The sequence below is a fragment of the Pempheris klunzingeri genome, chromosome 18 (genome assembly GCF_042242105.1).
Source record: "Pempheris klunzingeri isolate RE-2024b chromosome 18, fPemKlu1.hap1, whole genome shotgun sequence".
NCBI lineage: Eukaryota > Metazoa > Chordata > Actinopteri > Acropomatiformes > Pempheridae > Pempheris > Pempheris klunzingeri.
This window is the reverse complement of record NC_092029.1, coordinates 16,904,719-16,931,303: the sequence shown is the minus strand read 5'-3', so window position 1 is coordinate 16,931,303 and position 26,585 is coordinate 16,904,719. Positions and strand designations below refer to the sequence as shown.

Below are 26,585 nucleotides of genomic sequence, written 5' to 3'. Positions count from 1 at the left end.
CGTGAAAAAGAAAACAAAAAACAAGTAGCATAAAATTAAACAACACAATGTTAAAAACAAAGTTGCATCCATGCAAATTAGATCCCAAAAGAAGTCAGTGAACCTTGGCTGTCCAACCTCGAACCATCCTCTTCCCCATGTCATCTTCTTCTTCACCTCTCTCTCAGTATTTTACCGGCCAAAGGGAGGACTTTGAAGGCACCAGGGAGAGCATGCTGGTGTGGCTGACCGAGCTGGACCTGAAGCTCACCAACGTCGAGCACTTTTCGGAGAGCGATGTCCATCACAAGATACAACAGCTCAATGTGAGAAAACACTGTAGCCACACATATGCTCAGGCAGACAGGGAACACACTGCAAGTGGTGCCAACTGTGCGATAAAAAGAATCTCCTCACTTCATTTTTTCTAAACGAAAACAGCTTTTAAAGCTTTAAGCTTTTTCATCTTTTTCAGAAAACCTGATCTATTATAAACAAATGCACTGTGGAAAAAATTATTCTCTCAGTTCACTTGGTGCTTACATTTTACAACCATTAGAAGAACTGTATTTTTAGATGAATAAGGCACTGGCTGCAGTTTTCAATTCTGGGTAATTTTTTAGGAAGGAAGTCATGTTTGGTTCCTCTTAGTTTTCAGTATTCTTCTCATTTTCTCTGTTCATCCAACCATCCCAACCCTCTTCCTGCAGAGCTTCCAGAAGGAGATCACCCTGAACACGGAGCGCATTGATGGGTTGATAGTGTTTGGAGAGGGTCTGATCCAGAAGAGCTCGCCACAGGATGCGGCGCTGATAGAGGACGAGCTGGAGGAGCTGCACTCCTACTGCCAGGAGGTTTTCAGCAGACTGGTCCGCTTCCACCAGCGCCTCAGCCAGCCCCCTGTGAGCTCGATCACACACATGCACTACATCCAGTCTTCCATTCAGAACTTAAATAATGCTGTTTTTTCTATTCTCTTATAATGGTTTTTATATAATACACATTTTACATGTTTTCATTTGCTATTCTAAGCCAGCTATGGAGATCCAGTGAGCTGCAGATGTTAGTTTTGTGAAGTGATTTTTCTGCCAAACCAGAAACTTCATCAACAGGATATCCAAGGAAAAAGTCATCAGCACCACCCATATTGTTTGATTTGCAGAAAAATAAAAATTACACTGGGTCAACGATAAAATATAGTAAATAGTGTTACTACAAAAAAACTCTTGAAAAACAACAGAGCGATGAGTTTTTTCAAATGGTGGCAAAGTCACATTTCAGTCTCCGTTTGTTGCTTGAAAATTCCAGATAAGTTTGTGAGCGCTACGGCTCTGGATTCCTCATGCATAGTTTGCAAGTATAGAGTTTGCATTGCTGAGTGAAATGTCTCCAAAATAACTGGAGTGCAAATAATCTCAAACTGGACACAAATAAAATAGGTCATTTTGGAATGCAAAGAATACAACTTTATTGATTCTTTATTATTTCTTTGCCTTAGATGGTCAAAGAAGAACCGGAACTCGCTGGTACCACCTTTTCCTTGGAGTCGAGCTTAGAGCTGATTGGCCGACCGTGGCTGGGGCGGAGCCACGGAAGCCTCCCGGCCACGCCCACCCACCTGCTGGCCACCCCATTGGAGCGTTCGGGGCGGGAGACGCCAGTGAGTGTGGACTCGCTGCAGCTGGAGTGGGACCACACCGGAGACGTAGGAGGGTCATCATCCCATGAAGATGATGGTGATGAGGAGGAGGAAGATGAAGAGGAGAGAACTTACTTCAGTGCTCTATCAGGTGGATTTACAGTGTCTCATAGCAAAATGTACAGTGATGGTTCACACACTCTTTTCCATTTCCTAGTGTTATTGCCTGGAAGGGTCTTAAGTCACAGGAGGTCATATAAAAAAGATGCTGTTTTAAATGTGTTATGGACCTCAGCCACTAAAACTTATCTGGTGTTATTATGACTTTTATTATATGGATGATGCAAAGGAGAAAAGCACATACAGGCAAACCAAAGACAGCCAGGAACTGTTTGAGACCCAGGATCCTTGGGATGATATTTACACCCAAGTGTAAAAGTGGAAATCGATATCAAAAGTAGTCTTGGCGAGTTACTGAAAGTTTCAAGGTTTACTCCAGTTTAGTTGTCAGCCATTCCAAAACAAAAGTGATAAACATCTCAGTTAATGGGATTGCGTAGATGTTAAAGCTTAAAAACATTTTTTACAAAACATTAGTTTCGAGCACCTGCACACACACAACCATAGCCATCCAGACACCTCTAGTCTGAGGCCTCTCTCCTCCCAGAGGTGGAGTTGACTGAGAGCCAGGAGGAATTTATTGAAGCCCCTACGAGCCTCTTCACTGGGTAGGCAAAGTAACATCCTCACCCTCTGCTTAATAAATCCACTCATAGCTCTTCACGGTGAAATAAGTTTCCAGTAAATATCTTCCATCAGCTCATGTATCACTGGCATCTTATTTCTCTTCGTGCTGTTGCTGTGGTTTGGAAAAATCCGTCAATGCCAAATCAAACATTTTCTACCCATTTCTCTCTCTCACACATTTTTGGTTAATGGGTGTTACTGTGATCTGAATTTTAAAAAGAACACTAACTGGCTAATGGAGAGGATGTAATCACAGGCTCCAATGCTCTGGTCACATTTCTTTTTCATTTTATTCGTTTGGGGACTTGCATTTTCAGGCTGAATATGAATTTTAATGGCACTGTACTTGTAACACTGATCTGCTACTGTATTCATCTTTTTCTTTTTTTTTGATGACTTTTTTTTATCAGGGAGGATAGATCTTTTATTAATTTTTCCACATACTGCAAACAGAATTTGCATCACTGTCGACCACCAAACCTCCTATATTTTTCAGAGGTCCAGTCGGTCAGTGAGTCATACTTTGATTCTGATGTTTTAGATCATCCAAATGGAGAGCTAAAATTGAACAGAAATTCCCCCAAAAATGTGGCTAAAAACAAAAGCCCCACCAGGGAACATTCAGTACCAGTAGTTCTTAGGTTGAGAGACTGATGACCTGCACCCAACAATTTGTTTCACTGAGATAGAGATAGAGTAGTTTTTGGTAGCAAATACAGTTAAATTAAGGATGTTGACTTGGATTAGATCATGGATGTGGTTTAAATTGTTTTTGTTTGTGTTTCAGTTTCAAGCAGGTCTGTGGCCGTACACGAGACTCCCAGATGGCGATCGCAGGCCGACGCAGAAACACAGTCTCTCCAGCTGGACTCAGAGGGCCACGCTGAGGCTCCACCCACCCTCACCAGCACCCCTCTAAAGCAGGGCTATGTACGTTTTAAAAATATCAGCCAGGTGGATGCAAGTAGACAAAGGTTAATAACTGTTAGCAGCTCCAGCTGTCAGTACTAAAGCTTTGTTTGTTGTCTCCAGTTGCGTCTCATGTCTCAGTGCAGCGGCAGCATCGAGAACATTAAAAGAGTCTCGCTGATCCTGGATGATGAGGAGCAGCCGGAGGAGCTCGGCCTGACGGGACTGACTGCCTCAGACAAACAGTCAGGTGAGAGACGCTTGGAAACATAGTAATGACGATATGTGTTCCTTTGAGTGTGGTTTAGGTTTAAAACCCTCTGTAAACTGGCCCCCATTTACTGTTCATTAGTTTGACCAGCTGTGAACGAGGACATCTGCATCTACAGGATACATGGATAGTGCTGATGTCAGTTTGTACGTATGTAATAATTGTGACAATCATCAACCCACATCTTATAAATGCTCTCTCAGGTGTGATTGAGCGCTGGGAGTTGCTCAAGGTTCAGTCCAGGAGCAACCAGCATGCGGGCCCTCAGGAGCCTCAACAGCTCACATCTGACCTCGACGACATCATTTCCTGGTTAGAAAACGTCATCCCGGAGCTACAGCGCCTCCAGCAGTCCGACCCTGCAGTCAGCATTGAGGACATGACAGCCAGAGCCAAAGAACTGAAGGTGAAATTCAAGACCAAACTGAACAGATCTGATGACAAGTCTTTAGTTTCAGTGTTTGTATTCATGGATATTCTCTTGCAGGAGACGCAGAAGAAGTTTGCTCGCTACAAGTCTGTCATGCTGTCTGTGAACCTGCGAGCTCAGGAAGCTCCAGAACTCCAGGAGAGGCTGGTCGGTATGAACAGAGACTGGAGCCGAGCGTGTACAGGCCTCCAGCAGTGGGACACCAGTCAGAGGAGGACGCTGATGCGCTGCAAGGTGAGAAGAAATCAGTATTTATAATGATGCTATAATGTTACTGTTGTTCTGTTTTTCTAACTAAGTACTGCAGAGGTTGGGGTGCTCTTCGTAGATTGTCCTTTTTCTCCAAAGGAGCTGCTATGTAGCTTAATTTCTAATGAGCTCATAGTTATCCACTCAGGCTTTATTATTAAATAACTTAATTATTCCTAACAAGTGGGGACGTGGTCAGAACTGAAATACAGGGTTGAAGCTGATATCTGTATTTAAATGCCCTTCACACATCTGATATGTAAATAAACATTTTCACCACATACTTAACTGCCCACAATTATACAGTACTGTGCAAAAGTTTTCGGCAGGTATGAAGAAATGCAAGAAAGTAAGAATGCTTTCAAAAATATACAATTTAATTGTTTATTTTTATCAATTTACAAAATACAAAAGTGAGCGAACAGGAGAAAAATCTAAATCAAATCACTATTTGCTGTGACCACACTTCAAAACAGCATCAGTTTTTCCAGGTACACTTGCACAGTTTTTCAAGGAACTCAGCAGGTAGGTTGTTCCAACATTTGAGAATTAACCACAGACCTTCTGTCGAAGTCGGCTGCCTCAGGATCCTTCTGTCTCGTCATGTAGTCTTAGCACTAAGGACGCCATTAATCCAGACCAAATCCCCGTCTCCATTTGCCGAAATGCAGCCCCATTCTTGCCATGAACCTCCACCAGCTTCACTGTTACCTGCAGACACTCATTACTGTACCGCTCTCCAGCCCTTTGGCAAACACACTGTCTTCTGCTACAGCCAAATATTTACAATTTTGACAGAACACCTGCTGCCATTTTTCTGCACCCCAGTTCCTACGTTTTCATGCGTAGTTTAGTTGATTGTTTCCAAAAGTTAGTAGGCAGTAGTTGGGTGTACCTGGGTCCCACTGGTTTCTGCTAGTTCTGAGCTGCTGGCTGCTGGATATCTTCCGATTTTGAAGGGAAGTAAGCAGAATGTGTCTCATCTGCTGCACTAAGTTTCCTTGGCCGACCACTGCGTCTACAGTCCTCAACGTTGCCCGTCTCTTTGTGCTTCTTCAAAAGAGCTTGAACAGCACATCTGGAAACCCCAGTGTGCTCTGAAGTCTTTGCCTGGCAGAGACCTTGCTGATGCAGGATAACTACCTTATGTCTTGTTGCTGTGCTCTCACACACGCTCTTCCACAACCTCACCTCATAGCAGAGTTTGGCTGTTCCTCACCCAGTTTTAAGCCTCCTACAGCTGTTTCTGTTTCAATGACTGGGGTCATCCCACATATGAAATGATGATCATTAGCACCTGTTTACACCTGGTTATGATCCTACAAAGTCCCTGACTTTGTGCAAGTGAACCTGGAAGAATTGATGCTGTTTTGAAGGCAAAGAGTGGTCACAACAAATATTGATTTGATTTAGATTTTTCTTCTGTTCGCTCTATTTGCATTTTGTAAATTGATAGAAATAATCAAATGTTATATTTTTGAAAGCATTCTTTCTTTACAGCATTTCTTCACGTCTAAGACTTTTGCACAGAACTGTATATTTAAGTGTTACTGTAAAAACAAACTAACTAAAAGGCAAAACAATAGCAACTGTTTCGCTTATTTGTTATTTTGTTTTTTACATTCTTTGGACTCTTATTATGGCAGACAGGTTAAAGCGCTTTGAAGTTTGGGCTCAGCAAAGCATATGAAAATACAGCCACAGTATTAGTATTTCATCATATACTGTGATGAATTTAAATATGTGTAGTGATAGCTCCAGTGATTTAAGTCAGACTGTCTCACATCTGATTTTCAAATGAGTTTTGAGAGGAAACCTTTCCGAAAGCAAAGAGTATTGTAGTATAGTTATAGTATAGTTGTGTAAAAATGTGATTGTGAAGTTCTAAACTGTTACAAAGTGGGAATCGATACTTAAAGAATGACCTTTAACCCTCTCCACATAGGAGTTCCATGAAACCCTCCATTCCCTGCTGCTGTGGCTGGCCCACGCAGAGAGCAGACGCTATGCCGTGGACATCAGTGACCCAGACACGCCTGTCACAGCCCTGCAACAGCACCGCCACACCCTCACAGTAAGCACATATAATTGTGTGTTGCTGAGTGTTCACTTTCCTCCTGGGGCGCACCGTCACCATCTCTGATGTTTGTGGTTTGCAGGATCTGCAGGAGGAGCTGCAGGGCAGGCGGAGGCAGCAGGCCTCTCTCCAGGCTCTGTGGTCTCAGCTGCAGCCGGAGGACGAGGCTGAGGAGAGCGTCGACGCCCAGGAAAAACTCCATGTGACAGGTAGCAAACTGAAGCTGCTGCTGAGACAAGTGGACCACGACATCAGCGACCTGCAGCAGCGCCTGGTAACAGTTTACCCATAGAGTTTTAAAGTTCCTTTTGTCAGTCACCTGTTGTGAAATTGTATTTCAGATACTTTTAAATTGTACAACAAATCAATTAAAGACCAGATTTATTTATTCTTCGTTTATTGAATTTTACTGTTCTTTTCTGTATGCTGAAATGACAGAACAACATCTTTGTCTTTATTTCAGGATTGTGAATCTGCATCAGACATCCAAGGCCAAAGTGCATCTGCAGATCCTTCTCAGGAGGCCACAAGTTCAGAGAAAGGTTCTTCTACTCAAAGGTATGCAGAAAGACTCCAACATGTATTTAATACAATGGTGTTCTAAATTGCACATTGTACATGAAAAGTTTTATTGATTGCACACAAGAGTACAATTGCTTTCTTGACTTATGCTTGTATCACTCAGTAGTATGTGTATTTTATGTATTCCCAAAATAAACTTTATTCATGTGTGTTTTGTGACTTGCAGAGAGAAGAGGGACTCGGCTGCGCCTCGCTCCTTCTTCAACCGGGTCCTTCGAGCTGCCTTCCCCCTCCACCTCCTCCTACTGTTCCTGCTGCTCCTCCCCTGTCTGATTCCCCTGTCAGAGGGCGACCCCGGCTGTACCGGAGCCAACAACTTTGCCTGGTCCTTCTACCCCATGCTACATTACACCAACGGACCACCGCCCACCTGATAGTAACGTAACAAAAGCAGATTTTGCATTTTTTGAGAACACAAGTCACCTTTTTATCACACGGAAACACATGAACAAACTATTTAATATATTTAATTTGATATATCAAAGCTGATGAAATGATTGTGTTCAAAGTCCAAAAACAGAGAAATATTGTCTATTTTTTAAGATTTGACCTCAGAAAAGATAGTATTTATTAAAAAAAAAAAAAAAACACCCATTTGCATTTCAACCAGAAAAAACAGAGATTTTATCTCTTGCTTGAATTTGTTTTAGGTTGATGAATACTTGGATCTAAACATTATCATCCGAACACAGTAGAACAGTGACTAAACAAGGCGCTGTTTAGCTTTTCACCATTTTTTTTATTCAAAGTTATACATTATCCTTGTCATTTGCATGTTTTATATTCAGACATCACTCCTGCCATGGTCCTCATTCTATGTTATCTTATGAACTATTGACGTTTTGTCTGACTTGACCCTGCAAACATCATAATGCTATTTTTATGTTAGACTGAATGAAAATGTGTTTTTACTACAAAAGACAGGTTACACTCGAAAGTGTTCTTACTAAGGCCAACTGGTAAAACGATGGCAGTTTTATACACATTATTGTATATCCATATTTTTTAGATGCTATTTGTCTTGAATAGATTATGTCTTCCATGGCTCCCAATGCACTGTTGAAACACTGTAGATTTAGCAGGGTGATGTGTATGTACAGAATGTGATAATATAATGCTTATTTATAACATCAAATGGTGGATTTATCCTCCTAATGTTCTGGTAGTAAACACTGATTGTCTTAACTCTATTTACTCAAAGCATTTTTTTTTCCATTTTGCCTAAAGTTGTGATGAACAAATGAGCATAAATATGCCTTTGACAGAGAGATACAGTCTGTAGAGCCAGTAAAGAAGCCTTTTAAAGAAAATCAGGAGTTTCTCTTGGGACTGAAATTACCTTTTTAAATGCCCAACACTTTAAAAAGGATAGTTTTGTTTGAGAAAACATGATTATAGTTTATTTGAATCTTTGAGAGTCAGATGAGAAGACTAATACCACTCATGATTGTATATCAAATATAGAAGTCAACAATTAACATGCATCTCATTTATTTAATCTGAGCACAAACACAAATGTAAAACAGCAGGATCCCACTAAATTCTTCTCACTGTGACGGCACTCCAGTTAAGTAATGAGAATTACCGTCATTTGCCAAGCTACACCTAGTGTGTATGTACAAAACTTAAACTAATATGCTAAAATATGAAGGCAACTGAAAATCGTCTCTGTGGTAAGAGCACTTGTGATGGTTTAAGTTCTCTCTTGACCTAAAAAACAGTTTGAGAAAAATCTCCACTCAAGGTCCACACACTAGCTTTATCTGAGGCTTTCAGCTATCTGTGATCACTGAAAGTGAATGGTGAAAGCTCTACAAAAATGCTCAAGTTAAGATTTCTTTGTCAAAAAGTACTCGTGTCTACAGCATACACTACGTTTAAGTGATGCAAAAGTCTAACTATGACATCCCTCACTTCATTTATTTAAATCTTATAATTCAATCATGCTCTGCTTATACCAAATCATTTAGGTATAAGAACAACAAGAACTGAAATGATACATGATGCTGGTTTCTTTTCTTTTTTTGCCAACAAGAATGCCACCGCATTATCTGTACAATACTTTGCTTTATTTCATGGTGAAACCAAGAATGAACCAGGCACCATTATGACACAAGGCAACAACTTCACAATAAGCAGATCATAAAAACAAATTCAGACAGAATAATAGGCAAATGAAACTAATTATAGTGTGGCCAGCAAAGTAAAATCAGAAAAATGTCTCTGTTAAGAGTATGATTGAACAAGGTCACTGAGTTCTGTACAGTCTGGAGCTGATTAACAGACCCAGACAGGTGAAGAGGTTGTTACAATAGTCCAGCCATGAGGAGATGAAGGCGTGTAAAATGGTCTGTGTCTTTGCAAGATAAAATGCTTTGCATTTATATATTTATATTACTTATAGGATGATAAAGAACAAGAGTGCACAAGCTTTGCAACAGGCTTGATGTGTTCCAACAGGGAACCGACAGATGGCAGGATGTTTTGCGATATGCTGGGAGACAATTACGATGATCTCTGTTTTGCTTGAGTTAAGCTGCAGACAGTTTGACATCACATAAGCAGTCATGTAGTGAACTCGGCATGCCAAGATCAGTGGCTCCAATGGGCAGGTAGATCTGCGTGTCATCAGCATAACAATGAAAGGAATCACCATGTCTATGGATAATATGTCCCAGAGGAAGCATGTACATGTACAGCAAATAAAAAATTGGTCCCAAAACTGACCCCTGAGAGACACCAAATGTGACAGGAACAAAAGACGATGTGGTTATTAATGAAAACTTCCCGTTTAACAGAGAGTATTAAGAGAAGCATTTTAAAGCTCTAGCAGATATTCCTATCCAGTTCCTCAGCATGTCAAAGAAAATTTCATCGACTGTGTCAGACAGTGCTAAGGTCCAGAGGAACAAGGACTGAGCACATCTTGTCATTAGCAGTCACATATTTTCCTCAAATGTTTGCTATAAAAAGGTAGCTTGGAGATTGGTCTGTAATTTTCAGGGGGGGTAGGATCCAGCGCAGTGTCTATTTTTTTAAAGAGTTGTACACAGGCAGTTTTAAAGCATAATCCAGGAAACAACCATCAGATAAAGAACTACTAAAACTGACAGAGGACAGGGCCCAATAGATTCAGTGATTACCAGATAAAACATTGTTGGTATTTCATCGACTGGACTGAAAGACAGAAGATAGTAGATACTAGAAGGTGCTATTTGTAAAAGCTCAGACAAGGAAATGGGGAGAAAAGTGTGAAGTCTTCTGTAGCGGCTGATGAACAATAGCGTATGTGCAGTTAATGCAGTTAATTAATGAAGTCAGATAAAAGCTCATCTCCGCTTGGCTTTTCTACACTCAGACTTACAGCTATGAATACTTAGATTTTTGCTGCGTAGGCTTTGACCTGACTTTAAAAAGGAGCAATATCATTCAGTATGGATGCACAGACAAAGCCAGTTTGATGGTGTGATAGTGTTCAGACTGGAATGGGCTATGGTAATTAAAATGTATTTCAATAAGGTCCGAGGTTTGGCTACAGCTCTGTGGTTTGTCCATGAAAGAACTGTTTAAGGTTAAACAATGTAGTGATGTTTAAAAAAAAAACAAAAAAAACAGCAGCGTGAATATTTGAAGAGTCGTCAACATGAATGAACAACAGCAATTCTATCACACTCAAAAGGGCAATTAATTAAAGCAAATGTGTATATTTTAAGTTCCTAAAGACGCTAACGGGGCCATCACCAGGACCACTATTCCTGGGTTTGCCAAGATAATCATGGTGTTCAGGTTGGGGTTCAACAAGCTGATCGCAATCCTGAGTTTTTAACCAAGAATCGGTTAAAACATAACACTTAAGTTGGCAGATAAAATAGAGTGATTTAAATAAAGTTTTAACTGGGAGGAATCTCACATTGAAAAGAGACAGTATAGGTGTAACTGGGCAGGGAGCTGTAATTGATGGAGAAGCAGCTGCTGTAGGTGGGACAGTGCTACAATTTATGCATTGAAGATTGTTTTGTTAACCTGCTTAATAGTGCAAAGTGGACAAGTAACCCCGTTCATTACAACAGTCCCTTATAGAGATGAACAGGTGACGTGTGGGGGACAGGGAAGGACATCAGATGTGCTAATTACTCAGGTCAGTAGGAAAAGGTGGAATCGAAGACAAAGAAGTTTTCAATAAGCGTGAGGGAGATGTAAACAGTCAATCACGTGGATGGGACAAATGGACAAACGATCGGTATCGTGGCCTCCTGTTGGAATGGAAACTGAGATAAAAAAAAAAAAAAAACAATTTGCACAAATGTTTAGGAAATTAAAAAGATGGTTATTTTGATTTGGTCAGCTCTGACTGTTGAAAGCTGTGTCATTTGTTCCTACATGGACTATTACTCATCTAATGGAGGATGAGAGTGATGGCGATAAACCCTGGAGTGACAGCACACAGTCCCATGGCTTCCACAGCAGTGATGATGCTCGACACCAGTGCTAGTGGAACACAGTCTGCACTGGACGCAGTGGATTGCTTACAACTACGAGAGATGCTTGAAGTGGGCTAACCAACAAAAGTTGATCGATGGCTTTCTGATTTTTGCTGATTTTATCCTCTAGACAGAAGTTGTTGCCCTAAAATAATCCGTAAACCAGATTAAAGTTCTCACGCACAGCCACTCTAATGCTAATCTTAAACTTGAATGCTTTGTCCTTTTTCTGAATATGCTCCCCAGCTCTCTAAGAGGTTCTGTCTTGTTGGATTACCATCCTTCCTTTTCCTCCTGCTGTCCTGTTTAGTCTGCCTTACATCAAAGCTGCAGAAAGCCCTTCTTGCAGTGATCACACGTGTGCACGCAGTGCTTACTGCAGCACGCTCTAATGTGTATACTGCTTCAACTTTTGTATTTGTATTCTGGCAAAATAATTTCCTTCGGGATGAATAAAGTTGATCTTATCTTATCTTATGATGCGAAAATAAGTTGGTGTATCTTCAAGCACACCTTGACAGGTATGAGTGCAATTCTGTCTTAAGAGCAATAGTGGTTATGACCCTTCACAATAAGTGAAACTTCCCTGACTGACACTGAATGCTCCACGTGTTGTAAAGCACCATCTAGTGGTCATCAGGAGATCTGCGACAACGACTGGATTTGAGACATTTTGATCATCTCTTTTGGCTGCGAGTGCCTACTTTCAATCTATCTTATGTTCTGCTAGATTTCAGTACTAACTTATGATTCCAATCTTTCAGTGGCCTCACTGAACTCTAAGATAAATGGGGTTTCACCACTGTACTGAACGGACTACCGTGTCATTTTAACCAAGATAAAACGACAATATTTCACTTCCAACAAGTAAAATGACTAAGTTATACACCATATATAAGAGTGTAAAAACACCACATTACCCAGCAAGTCTCACCCTACTGCGCAGTGACTGGGCATTTGCACTTAATGGGAAATAAATCAGTGGACTAGAAAGTATATTAGCCTTACAAGTTAAAAGCAGTAGATGATATCACAGATAAGAGTGCATCATTTACCAGTCAGTTTGCACAATGATAAGCACTGATACAATGATGTTGATCACACCAATTGAGGGCCAAATAGCTAGGTAGTTTGTTGAAGTTCTACACCTGTGTGAATTTATTATACAGTGAATCCATACCATGAAAATGTGTTGCCTGCATTCATAGTGTTCTGATTTGCACACACCTGATGCAACTCACCAGCCCTTACTGTTGAATCAGGACACACATGGAAAATGGGCAGGTAGGGGTGCAGGGGGGGGGTGTGGAACTGGGAACCCAGGGTCTAGGACATTATTAATATCATCATCATTAGCAAGCTCCTTTTTGCAAAATAATTACTGACCTGTTCATCATAGCTCTTTTTTAATTTGTGAATAAATATAATTGATCATTATAAGAATTAAATGTTGCTATAAAGACTGTGATGTGTGTAAATAAAAATAATCAGTCAAGGTGTGGGGCTTCATCTAAAGCAATAATATTGGTCTAAAAGGATGTGAAATTGCATAGTTTGAAGGCAAAAATAACACGTAGATTTTCTCAGGGGACGCCCAGAATAATACAAGACGTGGACAACTGGAAATTAGTGACTGCACTGACTCTGATTAAATGGTTAGAAATTAGATTTCGTACGTAAAGACAATGAGATTAATACATGAATAATGTGAGATTATATGTCACGGTTTGCCAAAGCTGTTTTCTGAAGTGATTTACTATGATGGCTAACACGCTACATAGCACCTTCCTTAACACATGAACTGGTTGGTTATCGGATATGAAATTAGCTCCTGTTATGGCAGTAACATTAAAGGAACACTGAAGCAAGTGCTGGTGCTATTTACTGGTGCTATGTGACAAAGTGTTCATCATCTCGTGCCACTGTGGCCTTTCAACATGTGGTGGTAAGGCAATGAGTACTCCAAATTTGGTTTGTCTGCACAGTAACATCTTAAAGATCCAACAGTGAAGATTTGAAAAGTTCACTAGTTATTTGTGCACAGTGTAAGTTTCACCTATTAGAGTTCGCAGCATTCAGTGCTTTGCAGGACGTTCCAGTAAAACGCCAACATCGTCGGTCATACGAACTTGTTTTGCGCAAAGCGTTTGAAAAATCATTGCGTTTGAATTCTGATCTGACTACTGCAGTTCACCTCCACCTCCGGTGCTGCTGGGAGTCCAGGTTTTTGAGGGGCCGCTCTCAGAGCTGTGTGACCGAGCAGGAACCTCCCTCTGGTCCTTGCACTCCTGCTGGGGAGGCCGACGAGGCAGACGGGAGCTGTGCATGATGTGGGCATCCAACATCTCCAGCAGCAGGTCGTACAAAGGCACCATGTTCTTCATTTTCATGCAGTGGAGGTGGTCCATGCCTTTGTTGCTGCACATTTGAACAGAAAAAGAGCAATGATACAGTAATAAAGTCAGAATAGTACAGAAAAATCACTTTATTTGCCAAAAAAGTTCATATATAAACAACTTTTCTAGCATTACATGTGCTGTCAGAACATTCAATAGACGAACACTGTTGGCACGACGACACACGACCTCTTACCTGACGTGGCGGATGTGTGAGAGCAGCATGAGCAGGTGGGCGAGGCGGGTGTACTGCTGGCGGAAGGTGAGGCCAGTTTTGGCGATGGCCCACACCAGAGCGTCGGTCACGGCGTCCAGGAGATGCAGCAACTTGGAGCGACTCTGCAGCTCCTCGCTGCCCTCTGAGGAGCTGAGGCACATGTCTGGTAGCACACACGGGCACAGAGATGCAGACATTTTGGCGTCAACCAGCAGCTCATTTAAGGTTTGATGAAGATAAGTATTTCCCTATATTTTCCCCTTAATTTAGTCGTTTTTTCACGGGGAAATGTTGTGAAATTTAAACCGTGTCTAAATATTGAACATTTCAACAAGTGGGGAATATTGGCAGCGGGAATTAAGCCGCAACTGTGTAAACTACTGTTCAACTGGTGAAAGTATTTCATGTCAGATTGATGGCAAGACTGACTGTGACTGAAGACTCACAACGTGACCACAGAGAACTGTAGCCGTTTCTTAAAACATTCATGTTGAACGGTAAAATGTGGAAAGCAGTACCTAATGTGGGCGAGAATTCATTTTGAAACAGTGAACAGACCCATTACATGGTTCATTACAAAGAGGACTGTGCCCCAATAAACCATAACAGCGGGCCGGCAACATGAAAATAACTCAGGCAAAGTTAAAAGCTTATGTAAGTGTGATTAGAAATGATGCAGCTATTTGGCAGTTACGTGACACTAAGCAGCCCAGAGGGATGGAAAGATACTTCAGGTCTTAATCTGCTGATGCAGCTAATGTGTCTCACGTTAGATCACGTTCTGGCCTTATGTGAACATCCTTAGTACATGTCTGGTGTTTAACATGCGTTTGACTATGTTGTTAACAGAAAACTCTAAATAGAAATTGCTAAAACTTCACAAATCATGATGAGCTGCTTTCAATATTAAAAAAAAGGCATCAGCCATTCTAGCTCCACTATTATTTGGTATTGATTCAAAACCTAATTCCACGGTATCGTCCACCCCCAGCGACCAATTATCTAAAGCGGGTAAAATTCTGAGACGGCAACATTTCTCGTAAACTGTGTTCGTCAGAGGGAGAAAAAGCCATCAGACTCCTAAATTCATGCATGTAAAACTGGAAAAAATGGAATGTCGTACAAATCTAGAATTCTTAATAAGGTTTTGTTCAAACCATGTCAGCTACTGTAGAGTAACATGACTTGTTTGATACTCGTGCTTTACTGTTAATGTGTGTTTTTAGGGACATGGAGTAAAAAAAATATTCTACTCAAAGTTGAGGTGCTTAAATGAGAGAGCGCCTCATGATGCCGATCCTCTAATGGCCACAAGTCAGACTTCAGTCACATTTTTCTCTCAAGTCAGGACTTCAGGAGGTCACATGTGTGCGTCTGAAAGTTTTTGACATTCTGATTGAGAGAGGTTAAACAGCCCAAACCAATTTTGTTTGAAGGTTGGATTTTTTTTTCCTCTCTTTTTTGCATCCTGCTCAGACACAAATGTCCAAGCTGGGATGGTGCAAAAAGCATGACCAAAAAAAAACCAAAAAACAGAAACATTAATCTTTACTTACTCCCTGTAGCTCCCCGTTACTGTAGCTGCTCACCGGAGAGGCTCTGGCCCTGTTCATCTTCACACAGGTACTGCCTGTTACTCCCAGCATTCAGCAGAACCAATGAGAGCAGAGACTCAGCCTTTGCACAGTGTTCCCATTAGGGTTTCACTGGATGGATTATATAGCCTGTCTCCTTGCCAACCCACTACACTGACGGGAGCACATGCTGAGTCACCAATCAAACACTCAGCCATGGTTTCGCACAAACACAAACATACATCTCTATATCTCTTACATCATACGAGAGTATGTGCATCCCCACACACACACCTACACACACATGCTGACTCACTGGAGTTCAGGAGGATCATGGCCTTGAGGCAGACGTACTCCTCTCTCTGGAGCTTGAGCTCTCTCACCCTGGACGTGGCGGCTATCAGCATATCAAAGATCTCCGCAAAGCCCTGGACGCAACTCCCCTCTTCTCTGCCGTGCAAAGACACAAACACACCCAGTTACTGTCACATACAACTCCTGATTTCTGCCCTAACCAGATTATCCAAAAATCATGTGACCTGTTGCACCGACTGTGGATGGTGGATGGATTTAACTCAGATTGAGATTCAAAAGATGGCAAAGAAGAAGCATTTGTTGAGGAGAGGGCATGGATTCTTTTACTGGATGGTGACTCATTTCATTGACACTGAAAAGCTGAACAAAGCAGAAGATTCCAGTGGTGGAAAGCAGCAAAGTATATTTATTGATTGTCCTTAAGTTCTGAACTACTTGAGAGAGAGTTTTTCTATCAACTCTCTCAACAGTTTTATCTTCTACCTCTATAAAGCTTCAGAGGGAAACATTCTCATCTTTACTGCACTACATTTACTTTAGCTCCCATTTACTTTTAAGATTCAAATTTGGCATTCAAAACCTCTGATGCCACGTTGAATATTAAACTATCCAACAGCATATAAGGCAACCTCAACCGAGCATTAATGATGCCGATGCATCAATAATAAAGATCCTATAATATACTACCTCGACATAACGAGTAGTTTTAAGTAGTAGTTTTATTGCCGACAATATTTCGGCGCTTTTATCAAAAGTATGTGTACAGTGTGGTTTGTTGCCTTTACTGTTAGAGAAGTAAATTATCTGAATACTTCTCCCCCCACAGGGAGACTAATCCTCCCATTACTGGTACACTGCAGCATACACTGCACGGTTTCCACGAGATCATGTGAGGACAAGAGGCAACCAACCACGTGGGAAAATCACAATGTGACCGCGCCTTTCAAGCGAGGGGGCTTCGGGACACTTTTTAGAAGCGGCCGAGCACCAGCAGACGACTCTTGTTGTAGCCTGATGTGGCCACAGCTGCTCATTATAGTCACTTTCTCTGTGACAACGCTGTGAAGGAGATATCGTGAGGAGAGTCCTCACACAAATCTCTCTGTCAGATTGTCTCAATAAAAAAAAAAACTATTTCCTGAACATTAGTTGAAGACATTAAATATTCACTGACATCTTTGTTATTTATTACCAGTATCAGGCTTTCTACTGAATGTGGGATAAATGGTGGCTCGGACACGCAGTACGGCCAGTACTGGATTTTAAGACCGATGTAGATAATGGAGTTGGAAAACAAAACAAATGACTTATTCATTCAGCCTAGAATCAATACTTGATAGCAGCACCTTTGGCAGCAACCGCAGCCACCAGTATTTTTGTAAGACTTTGCACAAGGTTGGCACAGCTGCAAAGGCAAGTGATCTCCAAATCCAGAACTGTTCAAGCTCAGAGAGATTTGTTGGTTTCCAGTGATGGACGGCAACCTTCAAGTCATTCCACAGATGTTCTTTGGGATTTACGTCTGGGCTTTGATTTGGCCTTTTCAGAACATCCACCTTGTTCTTTGCAAGGAAGGTGTCCTCTTGGAGCATGAGTTTCTGGTCCTTTTTGCAAGACCTTTACGGGTTCTTCGCTGTATTTGGCTTCGTCCACCTCTCCTTCTCCAGCCCCTTCTGATGAGAGAAATCCCCACAACACTATGCTGCCAGCACCGTGCTTCAGTCAGGGTGGTATTATTTTGCCGACTGGTGGTGTTGGTTTTTCACCAAACATAACATTTGACACGTGTTCCACAAAGTTCTATTTTACTTTCTTCAGACTTTCATCCAGTTTGTTTCAGGATCCTCAATGTGTCTCTTTGCAAACTTCAAACGGACTTCCTCAGGCTTCTTTTTTTTTCAGCCACCCTCTCATATGTGTGCAGTAGCTTTGATATTGTTCAGTGATGCACATGTGGCCTATAAAACATTGTAGGCTGTTCAAGGTACCCAATGGCCTCTGCATTACCTCTCTGAATAAATGTTTTTTTTTATTACAGCTGGAATAATTATCATTATTGTAGTATTATTGTAATGCAGTTCAATCATCCACAGTCCTTGCTCTATGTCGACATAATCTAAAAATTGTGCATTCATTTTCTATCCACTGCACGTGTATAGTTTCCTGTGTGTGTGTGAAGGAAATTTGAATCCAGTGCAGAACAAATGACAACAGATATAAAATAGGTAATTACAGAGTGTTAATACATTGAACAACATGATGGCAAAACCTTGAATTGAGCATGTGAAGCAGCGATGTGGCAATGGTACCTGCTCAGGCTGAGGTCAGGGGAGAAGATAAGCTTCCCTGGATGGTCCACTGACCTCCACATCAGCCCGACCATCAGCACCTCCAGCCAGCAGCACTCCAACAGGTGCACCTGGTCCAAGAGACTGAGCTCAACAAACCCTGAGGAAAAGACACAGTCTGAGTGTGTGCTGCACAATCATTATATATATTAGATCATTAAATATACCAAAATACTAAAATCTATGTTAGCAAAGACACACAGTATGGAAGTCCCTCAGTGTATGTGGAATATTTGATTATAATGGTATAAAGAGTGGGTGTGTGTGTGGGGGGGGGGTGTTACTTGACTGAAAAAACTGATGATTTTGTTAAGTGATAATTTGTCACGCAAAAAAAATGTGCTAGTTGCAGCATCTCAAATGTGAGGATTTACTATTTTTCTCTAATTTATCATTTGAATTCATCAACAAAAAGAAAAAAACATAGCTACATTAACATATTAACTGCAGCTCTAATTCAAATGTTTGTCAAAAAAAATGTCAAAAATCAGGCTACCAGCAGGTTCAGAACAAATCGTCTGGGGCAACTTTTCAGCCAAGCGCTGAGTGACTCTGGACGCGCAAACATGCCGCTTTAGAGCGAGGTAGAAGGCTTCTGTGCCATAATGTCTGAAGCACACGACAAGGGGGCCTTCAGCCGATTTCGGCCATGGCCTGAATCAATCAAGCGTGCCTAATGAACAGAGACACACTGTGATAAAAGTTATGTCACAGCTCATTGTCCACCTCCAAATTAGAACCGCTGCTCCTCAGTCTTGCAGACTCACATGCTAAATAAAGCAGAGACAATAGCCGTGTCTGGCCATGGTTAAGTGAGTCATTCTGCTGACTGAGCAGCTCTGCAGGGAGGCATGCAAACATCCAGATATGTCATTCTGGGCATTTTATCTTGATGCTTTGTGATGTGTTTGTGCAATCTTTAAATAAAACCAACAAACCATTATTTTTTTGGGGCTCAGAAAAAGACGAAATGTGGGGAAGTTAGATGATGAAAGATCCAAGTTGTGTGCAGTTGTGAGGCAAATCATGTTTGCAATAGCAGAGCAGAATATTCTTGATGGATCATGTTTTACTTTTCACTGTTTAAATGTGAAAGTGCATTAAGCAGCTAGAGCTCATTTTTAATGATGTCTAGCTCTTTCCTAGTCTAACGTCAGTGAAATAAATTGTATTTTCTTTTAGGCTTTCTCAGGGATCCCCGGTTCCCCCGTCACACACCTGGAATCTTCTTGGCCCAGCTGATCATGTGAACCAGCTCCTTGTCGGCCAGGTTGGTGAGCGACATCATGATGTTTGCTTCAGTCAGCGGCCCCCTCATGTCCTTCATGAGGTAGATCTCTGGTGGCTCCGCCTCCATTATCCGCTCAATCAGCTGCTCTGGGGTCAGCGCAGGATCGTGGGGCACGTTTAGGGAACCCACCACTGGTCCAGGGAACGCATGTGGCCCGTTAGTTCTGCCCTGCGAGGTGAGCCGGGTCACTCGCCTCGTCTGGGGGTTCCTGCAGTTTCCGCGCTCCTTTCGCATACCTGAGACAAAGAAAGCTAAACATAAAATACAGCCTTTTAATTGTCCTGGGCATATGTCACCACCCGAATTTGTGAAACATGGCCATGTTTTAAATTTTATTCAAACCAGCAACGTATTATATACTTAACACATCCAACAGATATGGAGCAACATTTATTTTTAGTAGGGTGAATGACCACTACTAATGAATATAGGACAAATATTCACTCTCCTTTTTGCTCCATTTTTGGTCTCTACCAACGTCTGAGTGAAATATGTGGCTCTTCAGCTACTAAACACTAACTGACTGCTGTTTGAGGCTGGGCAGGAAGTGTGCTCTTTTGCGTAAAACAGCTGCTTGACATCACTAAAAACACTGTGAGAGCAGAGAGAGTGAACCGTAACACTAAAGTTGCAGACTGGAGGCCTAAACCAAGAGCTGAAACGTGCTCTGAAGTTCCATAAAGCTGGTGGGATCTGCAGATTCCAGTTCATCATGACCACTGCCTCGTTGCACGTTGTTTTCACATTGCAGTTGTGATCGTTAACACATAAATCCTGTTTATACTTTTAATTCATTTGTAAAGTTAATAGTGTGTGTCACTTGTAATCCCCAACAGCCAACAGCTGTTCAACAGATTCATTTTACAAGGAAACGGACTACTACCTTTCCTGGCCGGCGTCCCTGATATTACTCTGATTACCAAAAGCAGGGAAACATTTATGGGCAAAGAAAGCCACAGGGAATTTGTGATCACTTGAATTTTCATATGAAAGATGACATTTAACAAGAATAATAATAACAGCATGCTGGTTAAACAAGGAGAAAGATTGTCTGGTAGCGTTTTCTTGTTGGTCGGGGGCAGAAAAAGAAATGATAACAATCAATGGTGGGAACAGAAGAGCAAGACGAACACAAATGAGAACAAAAAAGACACTAACCACACTTGGTCATGCCAACTTCATAGCATTTGCGAAGGCGACACGCCTGGCAGCTCTTACGGCGGTTCTTGTCTATAGTGCACTGATTGGTGGCCGGGCAGATGTAGTCGTTGTGTCCTAAAAGAAAGAGGCGAAGGCAAAAGGACAAGGAGAAAATTAGAAGAATAAAGAGTTTAGCAAACACCTCTCTCAGTAAAAACTGGTCCTGTGACTGTGTCCACCCCACACTGCAGGGTTTTGTGTCTCACTTTGGATGCTCCTCTTGAAGAAGGCCTTGCACCCCTCACACGACCAGACACCGTAGTGGTAGCCTGAGGCGTAGTCGAGACACACGGCACAGTAGTGGAGGTCCGCCTTCCCGCCGGACGACACCACGCCCTCCTCGCTCTCCTGAGAACGCCTCCTCACGCTCTTACTAACAAATGAGTTTGAGTCGAGACAAAAGCATGTGGAATAAGCAATCTGGCCTCAGCATGCAAATCAGTTTAATCAAGTGTACTGAATGTTCCGTTTTAGTAGGTCAGTGATTAAAGGCTGTTTCTGCTCACTGCAGGTAATAATCATATAACACCAGAGAAGATCTGGAGAGACCAGGAGAATGATTTTATGTATATGTTGAACAATGTCAACATTTCTAAGTGCTGATCTGAAATATGAAGTTCAGTCAATAACCTGGGTTATTTTATCTTGGAGGTCAGAATTTGGGGTTTTAAAATGCAACTATTAATACTGACTACAGCATAGAAAAAGTCAATAATCAGCTAATCAGTGGACAATTACGTCATTTTCTCAACCAAAAATACTTGCTTACTTTGCCATTTCATCATGTAATTTAATATTTTGAGGTTTTTTGAACTGTTGGTTGATGGACTATTTTCTGACATTTTTTAAACTACTAAATAGTACTCAGATTAAAAGATAATCAGTTAGTTGCAGCCTTACTACTAACATGGATGATTGTTAAGACAGTGTTGTTATAACAGAGTCAGGAGGTGGTGCTGCATCCTACCTGGTTGTTAAGGAGCTGTCCAGCGGCGACAGCTCCACCCATGGACTCTGGATTGGCCTGGGAGCCTGGGAGTGGTGCACAGGTCTAGGGGGTCCCACATGGCCGTGGCTGGGCCAGAATAAGGAGGGGCTGAGTGACTGATGGACGGAGGGGCAGTCTGAAATGCCTGGGCCGGCGTAACTGAAGATAGTTGGACTGTAGAAAGGTAGGGTGGTGAAGTCGTGGCCAAGGTCGGTGTAAGGGGAGGGGATGCAGATGGGCTGGCTCGTTTCCAGGGACAGGCCAGCAGAGGAGGAGCTGAGGATCGGGGAGAGGACGCGACCACCAGCTCGGCTGGAGTCCACCTTCTGAAGCTGGAGGAGGGGCTGATCCTTCTCTGGACAGGAGGAAACGGCCATAGCAACTACGGACGGGCTCAGTATCGCTAGATTTACCACATCATCAGCAAAGAGTATCAGCCTCGGATAGTCATTTTTCCACTGGGGTCAAGTTCACTGTGGTGATGTCATAATCTACAAGTCCTGGCCCTGAAAAAGAACAAAAGCAAAAAGCAGAACTACCTACGCTGGCCAGGCTAGTTGAATGTTACTCATGAGCTCACATTGTAAAGTCCCAGAAGGGCACATAACCCCAATCAAACCTGTGGCTGACTTTGATTGCCAGTGTGGGGATGGATCACACGATCAACCCAACATGTGAAATGATCCAGACGACAGTGAACACAGGGCCGCAGTCCGTCTACCCCGGAGGAGAGAAGGTGGTTCAGGGCTCAGTCTCAGTCCAGCCATGAGTCTCACATCGTTAAGCTTTGGCAGGTGGAGTCAGACGTGGGGCCTTTCCGCCTGGAAGAGGAAAAGCACCGACTAAAGTACTGAAACAGTGGTTGTAAACTGCAGAGCTGTAAACTAGGAGCTGCCTCTGCCAATGCAGCACGTCAGCTAGGACCACCTGTTATCACATGACCAACGCTACCCACTGGTGTCATGGGATGACACCTGAGCAAGTTCATTTGCTGAAGATGGCCATGAGATGCAGTCAAAAGCTCAGGCAACACTAGTAAAAGAATAATAGAATTAAGAGAATCGTTTTCCCACAGATCCGATGATGAAAACATTTAAGTGGCTTTTTTTGGCTTAGTGAGGGCGCTTTAGATGAATGTCAATTCACTGTGACTTCGAACTACTAACACTCAGTCCTAAAGCTGACAAAGAACTGCAGGTTGAGTTCCTAAACATGTAGGTTGTAAAAAAGTTTATGCATCAAATTGTATTCTAAAAAAAAAAACTGGGATTTGAACCAGATGTTTCAGTTTCACATTTTCATAATCAAAGTAAACATTGATCATTTTATTGTAGTTTTTATTATATAAAAATATTTTTTCTGATGTATTTTCAGAAGTGGTTTGCCTATAACTCCATTTCTTGCATTTTCAAACTACCTCTTATGTTACCTCATATGTTTTTATGAAGTCCTCAAAGTATACGAAGCATGACCACCGACAGTCCAAATCAAATATCTAAAATCATTCTTGTTTTAGGCACACTAGTTTATAAAAATACAATGTCTGGCTTAACAAGACACAACAATGGTCAAAAACCTTCAGAAGACTTTTACTTTTTCCCTTATATTTCACTGAATGATTGTATTTTTTCATGCGTGGCTTCATGTAGGATTTAGATATCATCACAGCAAGGGGGAAATTTGACTTTTTTTGGAGAAGTGCAGTGTCTGAAAACAGACATGAGGAAACAGGAAACCCTGATTTATAATGTACTGTAGACAGACGCAGCTGGTGGATCAATAAAGACAACACACACACCCCAATACAGTTGTTGGTTTACTCTTACAACATCTGATAGAGCAAATCCAGCAGGGTTAATCATTCCTGGGTGGCAGGACTGTGTCTTCAGTCAGAGTTGGTACACATTGTCTGCACCTTTCTGGCATAAAGCTCCCTTCTGGAAGTCATTATTTATCCTGAAGGAAAAAAAGGTCCATTAATCTTGCCAAATCGCTGACAGAAGATGCGGTTCGCCAATAAAACTCAATAATCCGTAGGAATAGTTGAAGTCTTGTGCTGTAGGCGTAAAGTGAACGGTGCTGAAACTGAAGAGCCGAAACCTGGCAGTAATTAAACTGAGCAACGAGAACGGGCGACTAGTAATTATCTGAAATGCCGTGGAAGGTGCCAAAGTGAAATTTTTTTTTTTTATGATATTAAATTAAAGTGTGAGTGCAGAAATCACTCTTACAGCTGTGAAAACACACAGAACAAAGGGAGCTATTTAAGCATGCTCAACATCACTGTCAACAACTCTCCAGCCATTTCACTTTTGCTGCCAACTAACTGCTGCCTCTTGCTACTATATGTCTAAGCCGGCCTTGAATGACAGCTCATGGAACTGCCATTGATGCTATGCAAACACAAGGGTAGCACTGTACAATGTGGTTCACAGAACTGGGGGAGTTACTAAGAGATGATAGAGGAACGAATCAGCAGGGACCGGATAATTAATGAATCGTTTAGTGCTTCCTGAATAACCGAATCACAGACTATACTAAGAAATCCCTCATTACTTCATGAATTCTGATACTTACTTACCTCATTCCACTCAACTACTCAGTGTGATGCACCGCTAATGACTGACTAGTGAGTAATAAAATGAGTCTTTACTGGATTTTTATCACTCACTGACTGATTCATAGTTAATCAGGATCAACTTATGAAGACAGTGAAAGTCAGTAAGTCTATTCATAGACATCTATGAACTAGTCATTACCAAACGATATATTAATGTATGTCTGTTCTCTATTAACTCATTATTATCATCCACTATATAGACCTTGATTCAGAGTTAGGATTCAGTAATTATCCCGATTCACTACCAATCCAAGAAATGCATTTTTGACTGCCTTTGTTTCACTGAAGTGGTGTGGACACATTCTGTCAGCGCTTCCAGAGACACCAAAGGTTAATGAGCAGGGTCACACGCTGGCAGCATCACTCTGTTCAGTCCAGGGATCTTATGACTCATTGTCCTTTATTCAAAATTTGTCATTTTTGTCACTGCCACAAGCTCAGAATAAAGACTGGCGGCCTTTTGCACAACAACATTTTCTACTTTTCCAAAGTAGATGGACGACGGGAGCATAATGTTTCCACCAACTCTGTTTTTCCTATTTTAAAATGTAAATGCAAACCCAGAGCTTCAACTGTAGAATGGTAAATGATGTAGGACATAACAGGCAAAGCTCCTCTTAGAATGATTTGAATTTTGTCTGAAAAGGTTTTAGTCCCTACAACCAGCAGTGTTCTTTGGAGGAAGGAAAAAGTTATTTTAAAGAAGAAAAAATGTGCCTTCATCCATGGGTAGTATGTGGCCTGAAAACAATCCATTTCCAAGAGCTCAAGGTTAAAAGAACTAAATACAGCAATGAGTATGCGCACACACTGCATTATCTTGACCCACTATGAGCCCAACGAATGAGACTAACTGGTGAACGCAGTGGTGCATTTAGCTTTTAAATCTCCTTCTAGAGAAGTCATTATGCACGTTGTGTATGATGTAATACTGCAGCCATGTATTCACAATAATATCTAAAACTAGTAGGATTTATCCTACCACTGTTTTTACAGTCATTAGTGGTGTTTCCGACACACAGTGAAATGTTTAGATCAGGGGTGTCAAACATATGGCCTGCGGGCCAAAACCGGCCCGCCAGAGGGTCCGATCTGGCCCGTGGGATGACTTTGCAAAGTGTAAAAATTACAGAGAAGACAAATTTCAATTTTGTAAAAAGATAGTTCATTAAATGTGAACATTTTCAGAATGCACTAAAGATTAGGAGTTATTTCTAGGTTATCATGCTGTGATTTTACTGGTCAGGCCCACTTTTGGCCCACAAATTGGGCAGCATGTGGCCCCTGAACTACAATGAGTTTGACACCCCTGGTTTAGAAGGATATTACTCTCAGCTTTTACTACATATTTGCACTTTTTAAAGAAATGTGTGGTTCATTTCTGGTCGATATTAGCGTGTCTTGGCGGTGGGAGGACGGCTTTACCTCTGTCTTCTGTGGATTTTATCAATTCTTTCCTGACATCCAAACTGAAAGAATGCCAGGAAATTAAATCCTTTGGGCTACCCTCTGTTTGAAGTTTAATTACAATGCTTGCCAGCTCGTCCGTTTCTGCCTGAATCATGGCTAATTTTGATTGATGACTTCAAGCAATGCACTGCGTCACTGAAACTTCAATCACAGCATATGCAGCCCTGCCATAAATACTGAACTACTGAATACTGAACTGAGAATATAATGATACTTGAAGTGAGGATATTGTATTCAATCAACAGGTTATGTGCTGCCGAAAGCATGAAAAATGTTGCAGCACGGAGCTCCGTCTAGTTTCCAACGACCTTGTGTCTGTAAGCCAATGAACTGACTCCTAAAACAAATGAGTCACTTAAGGAGAAAAGAAGACAGATTTTGGCAGAGATTTTGTTTCTTTAGTTAAAATTTGTGGGTAAAAGCAGATGTGGAAGAGTTTCAGTTTCCTTTGAAGCTCTGACCTTGTCTCCAAACCTCCTCGCTGTCCCACTCTCCAGCACCTGCCAGCTCATTGTGAGAGAAAACCTCCCGGCTCCTCCACAACGCTGCTCATCCTGCCACCACCAATACCAGCTCGCACGGACAAAAACACGCCGAGGAATCTACGCTGAAGTCCTGGTTCCTTTTTGACGTGCAAAGGTTCCAATGCGTGTTAAATGTCTGGCTGAGGGTTTGGTCTCCAACCATTACTGCCTTACAGGGATCAGCAAGTTTGACCCCAAATACGTCCTTACGACCCCCAAACACACATCCAATGGGACACAGGCATTTACAGGAGGTGGAAGTTATATCATAACTGAAG

At 41.8% G+C, this 26,585-nt stretch overlaps 2 protein-coding genes across 2 annotated transcripts in view; one reads left to right on the top strand and one right to left on the bottom strand.

Moving 5' to 3' along the window:
• The window catches only part of syne2a (spectrin repeat containing, nuclear envelope 2a), a 78,472-nt gene extending 70,394 nt beyond the window's left edge, over window positions 1-8,078 (top strand). The window contains exons 102-112 of the mRNA XM_070849901.1: window positions 168-305; window positions 690-881; window positions 1,478-1,769; window positions 3,153-3,295; window positions 3,398-3,524; window positions 3,749-3,951; window positions 4,033-4,209; window positions 6,170-6,298; window positions 6,384-6,575; window positions 6,765-6,859; window positions 7,050-8,078. Coding sequence (XP_070706002.1) covers window positions 168-305; window positions 690-881; window positions 1,478-1,769; window positions 3,153-3,295; window positions 3,398-3,524; window positions 3,749-3,951; window positions 4,033-4,209; window positions 6,170-6,298; window positions 6,384-6,575; window positions 6,765-6,859; window positions 7,050-7,257 — 1,896 coding nt within the window. The 3' untranslated portion in view covers window positions 7,258-8,078. The remainder of the gene's footprint in view (window positions 1-167; window positions 306-689; window positions 882-1,477; window positions 1,770-3,152; window positions 3,296-3,397; window positions 3,525-3,748; window positions 3,952-4,032; window positions 4,210-6,169; window positions 6,299-6,383; window positions 6,576-6,764; window positions 6,860-7,049) is intronic.
• Window positions 8,079-13,544: 5,466 nt separating this feature from the next.
• esr2a (estrogen receptor 2a) lies at window positions 13,545-22,329 on the bottom strand. The gene is made up of 9 exons (XM_070849741.1): window positions 22,313-22,329; window positions 21,673-22,199; window positions 20,912-21,078; window positions 20,664-20,780; window positions 19,433-19,741; window positions 18,176-18,314; window positions 15,868-16,001; window positions 13,957-14,140; window positions 13,545-13,782 (listed from the first exon to the last, which is right to left on the bottom strand). Exons 2-9 carry the CDS (start codon window positions 22,068-22,070, stop codon window positions 13,545-13,547), a joined length of 1,686 nt encoding a protein of 561 aa, XP_070705842.1. The 5' UTR covers window positions 22,071-22,199; window positions 22,313-22,329.
• Window positions 22,330-26,585: the final 4,256 nt, after the last annotated feature.

Bases quoted from the DNA above. Each gene is read 5' to 3' on its own strand.
- esr2a (XM_070849741.1), bottom strand. From the start codon at position 22,070: ATGGCCGTTTCCTCCTGTCCAGAGAAGGATCAGCCCCTCCTCCAGCTT. The intron at 20,781-20,911 runs GTGAGACACAAA...TCTTTCTTTTAG, and splicing joins CTTCAAGAGGAGCATCCAAA to GACACAACGACTACATCTGC. The intron at 18,315-19,432 runs GTGTGTGACGGG...TCTTTTCCTCAG, and splicing joins CTGGGCCAAGAAGATTCCAG to GGTTTGTTGAGCTCAGTCTC.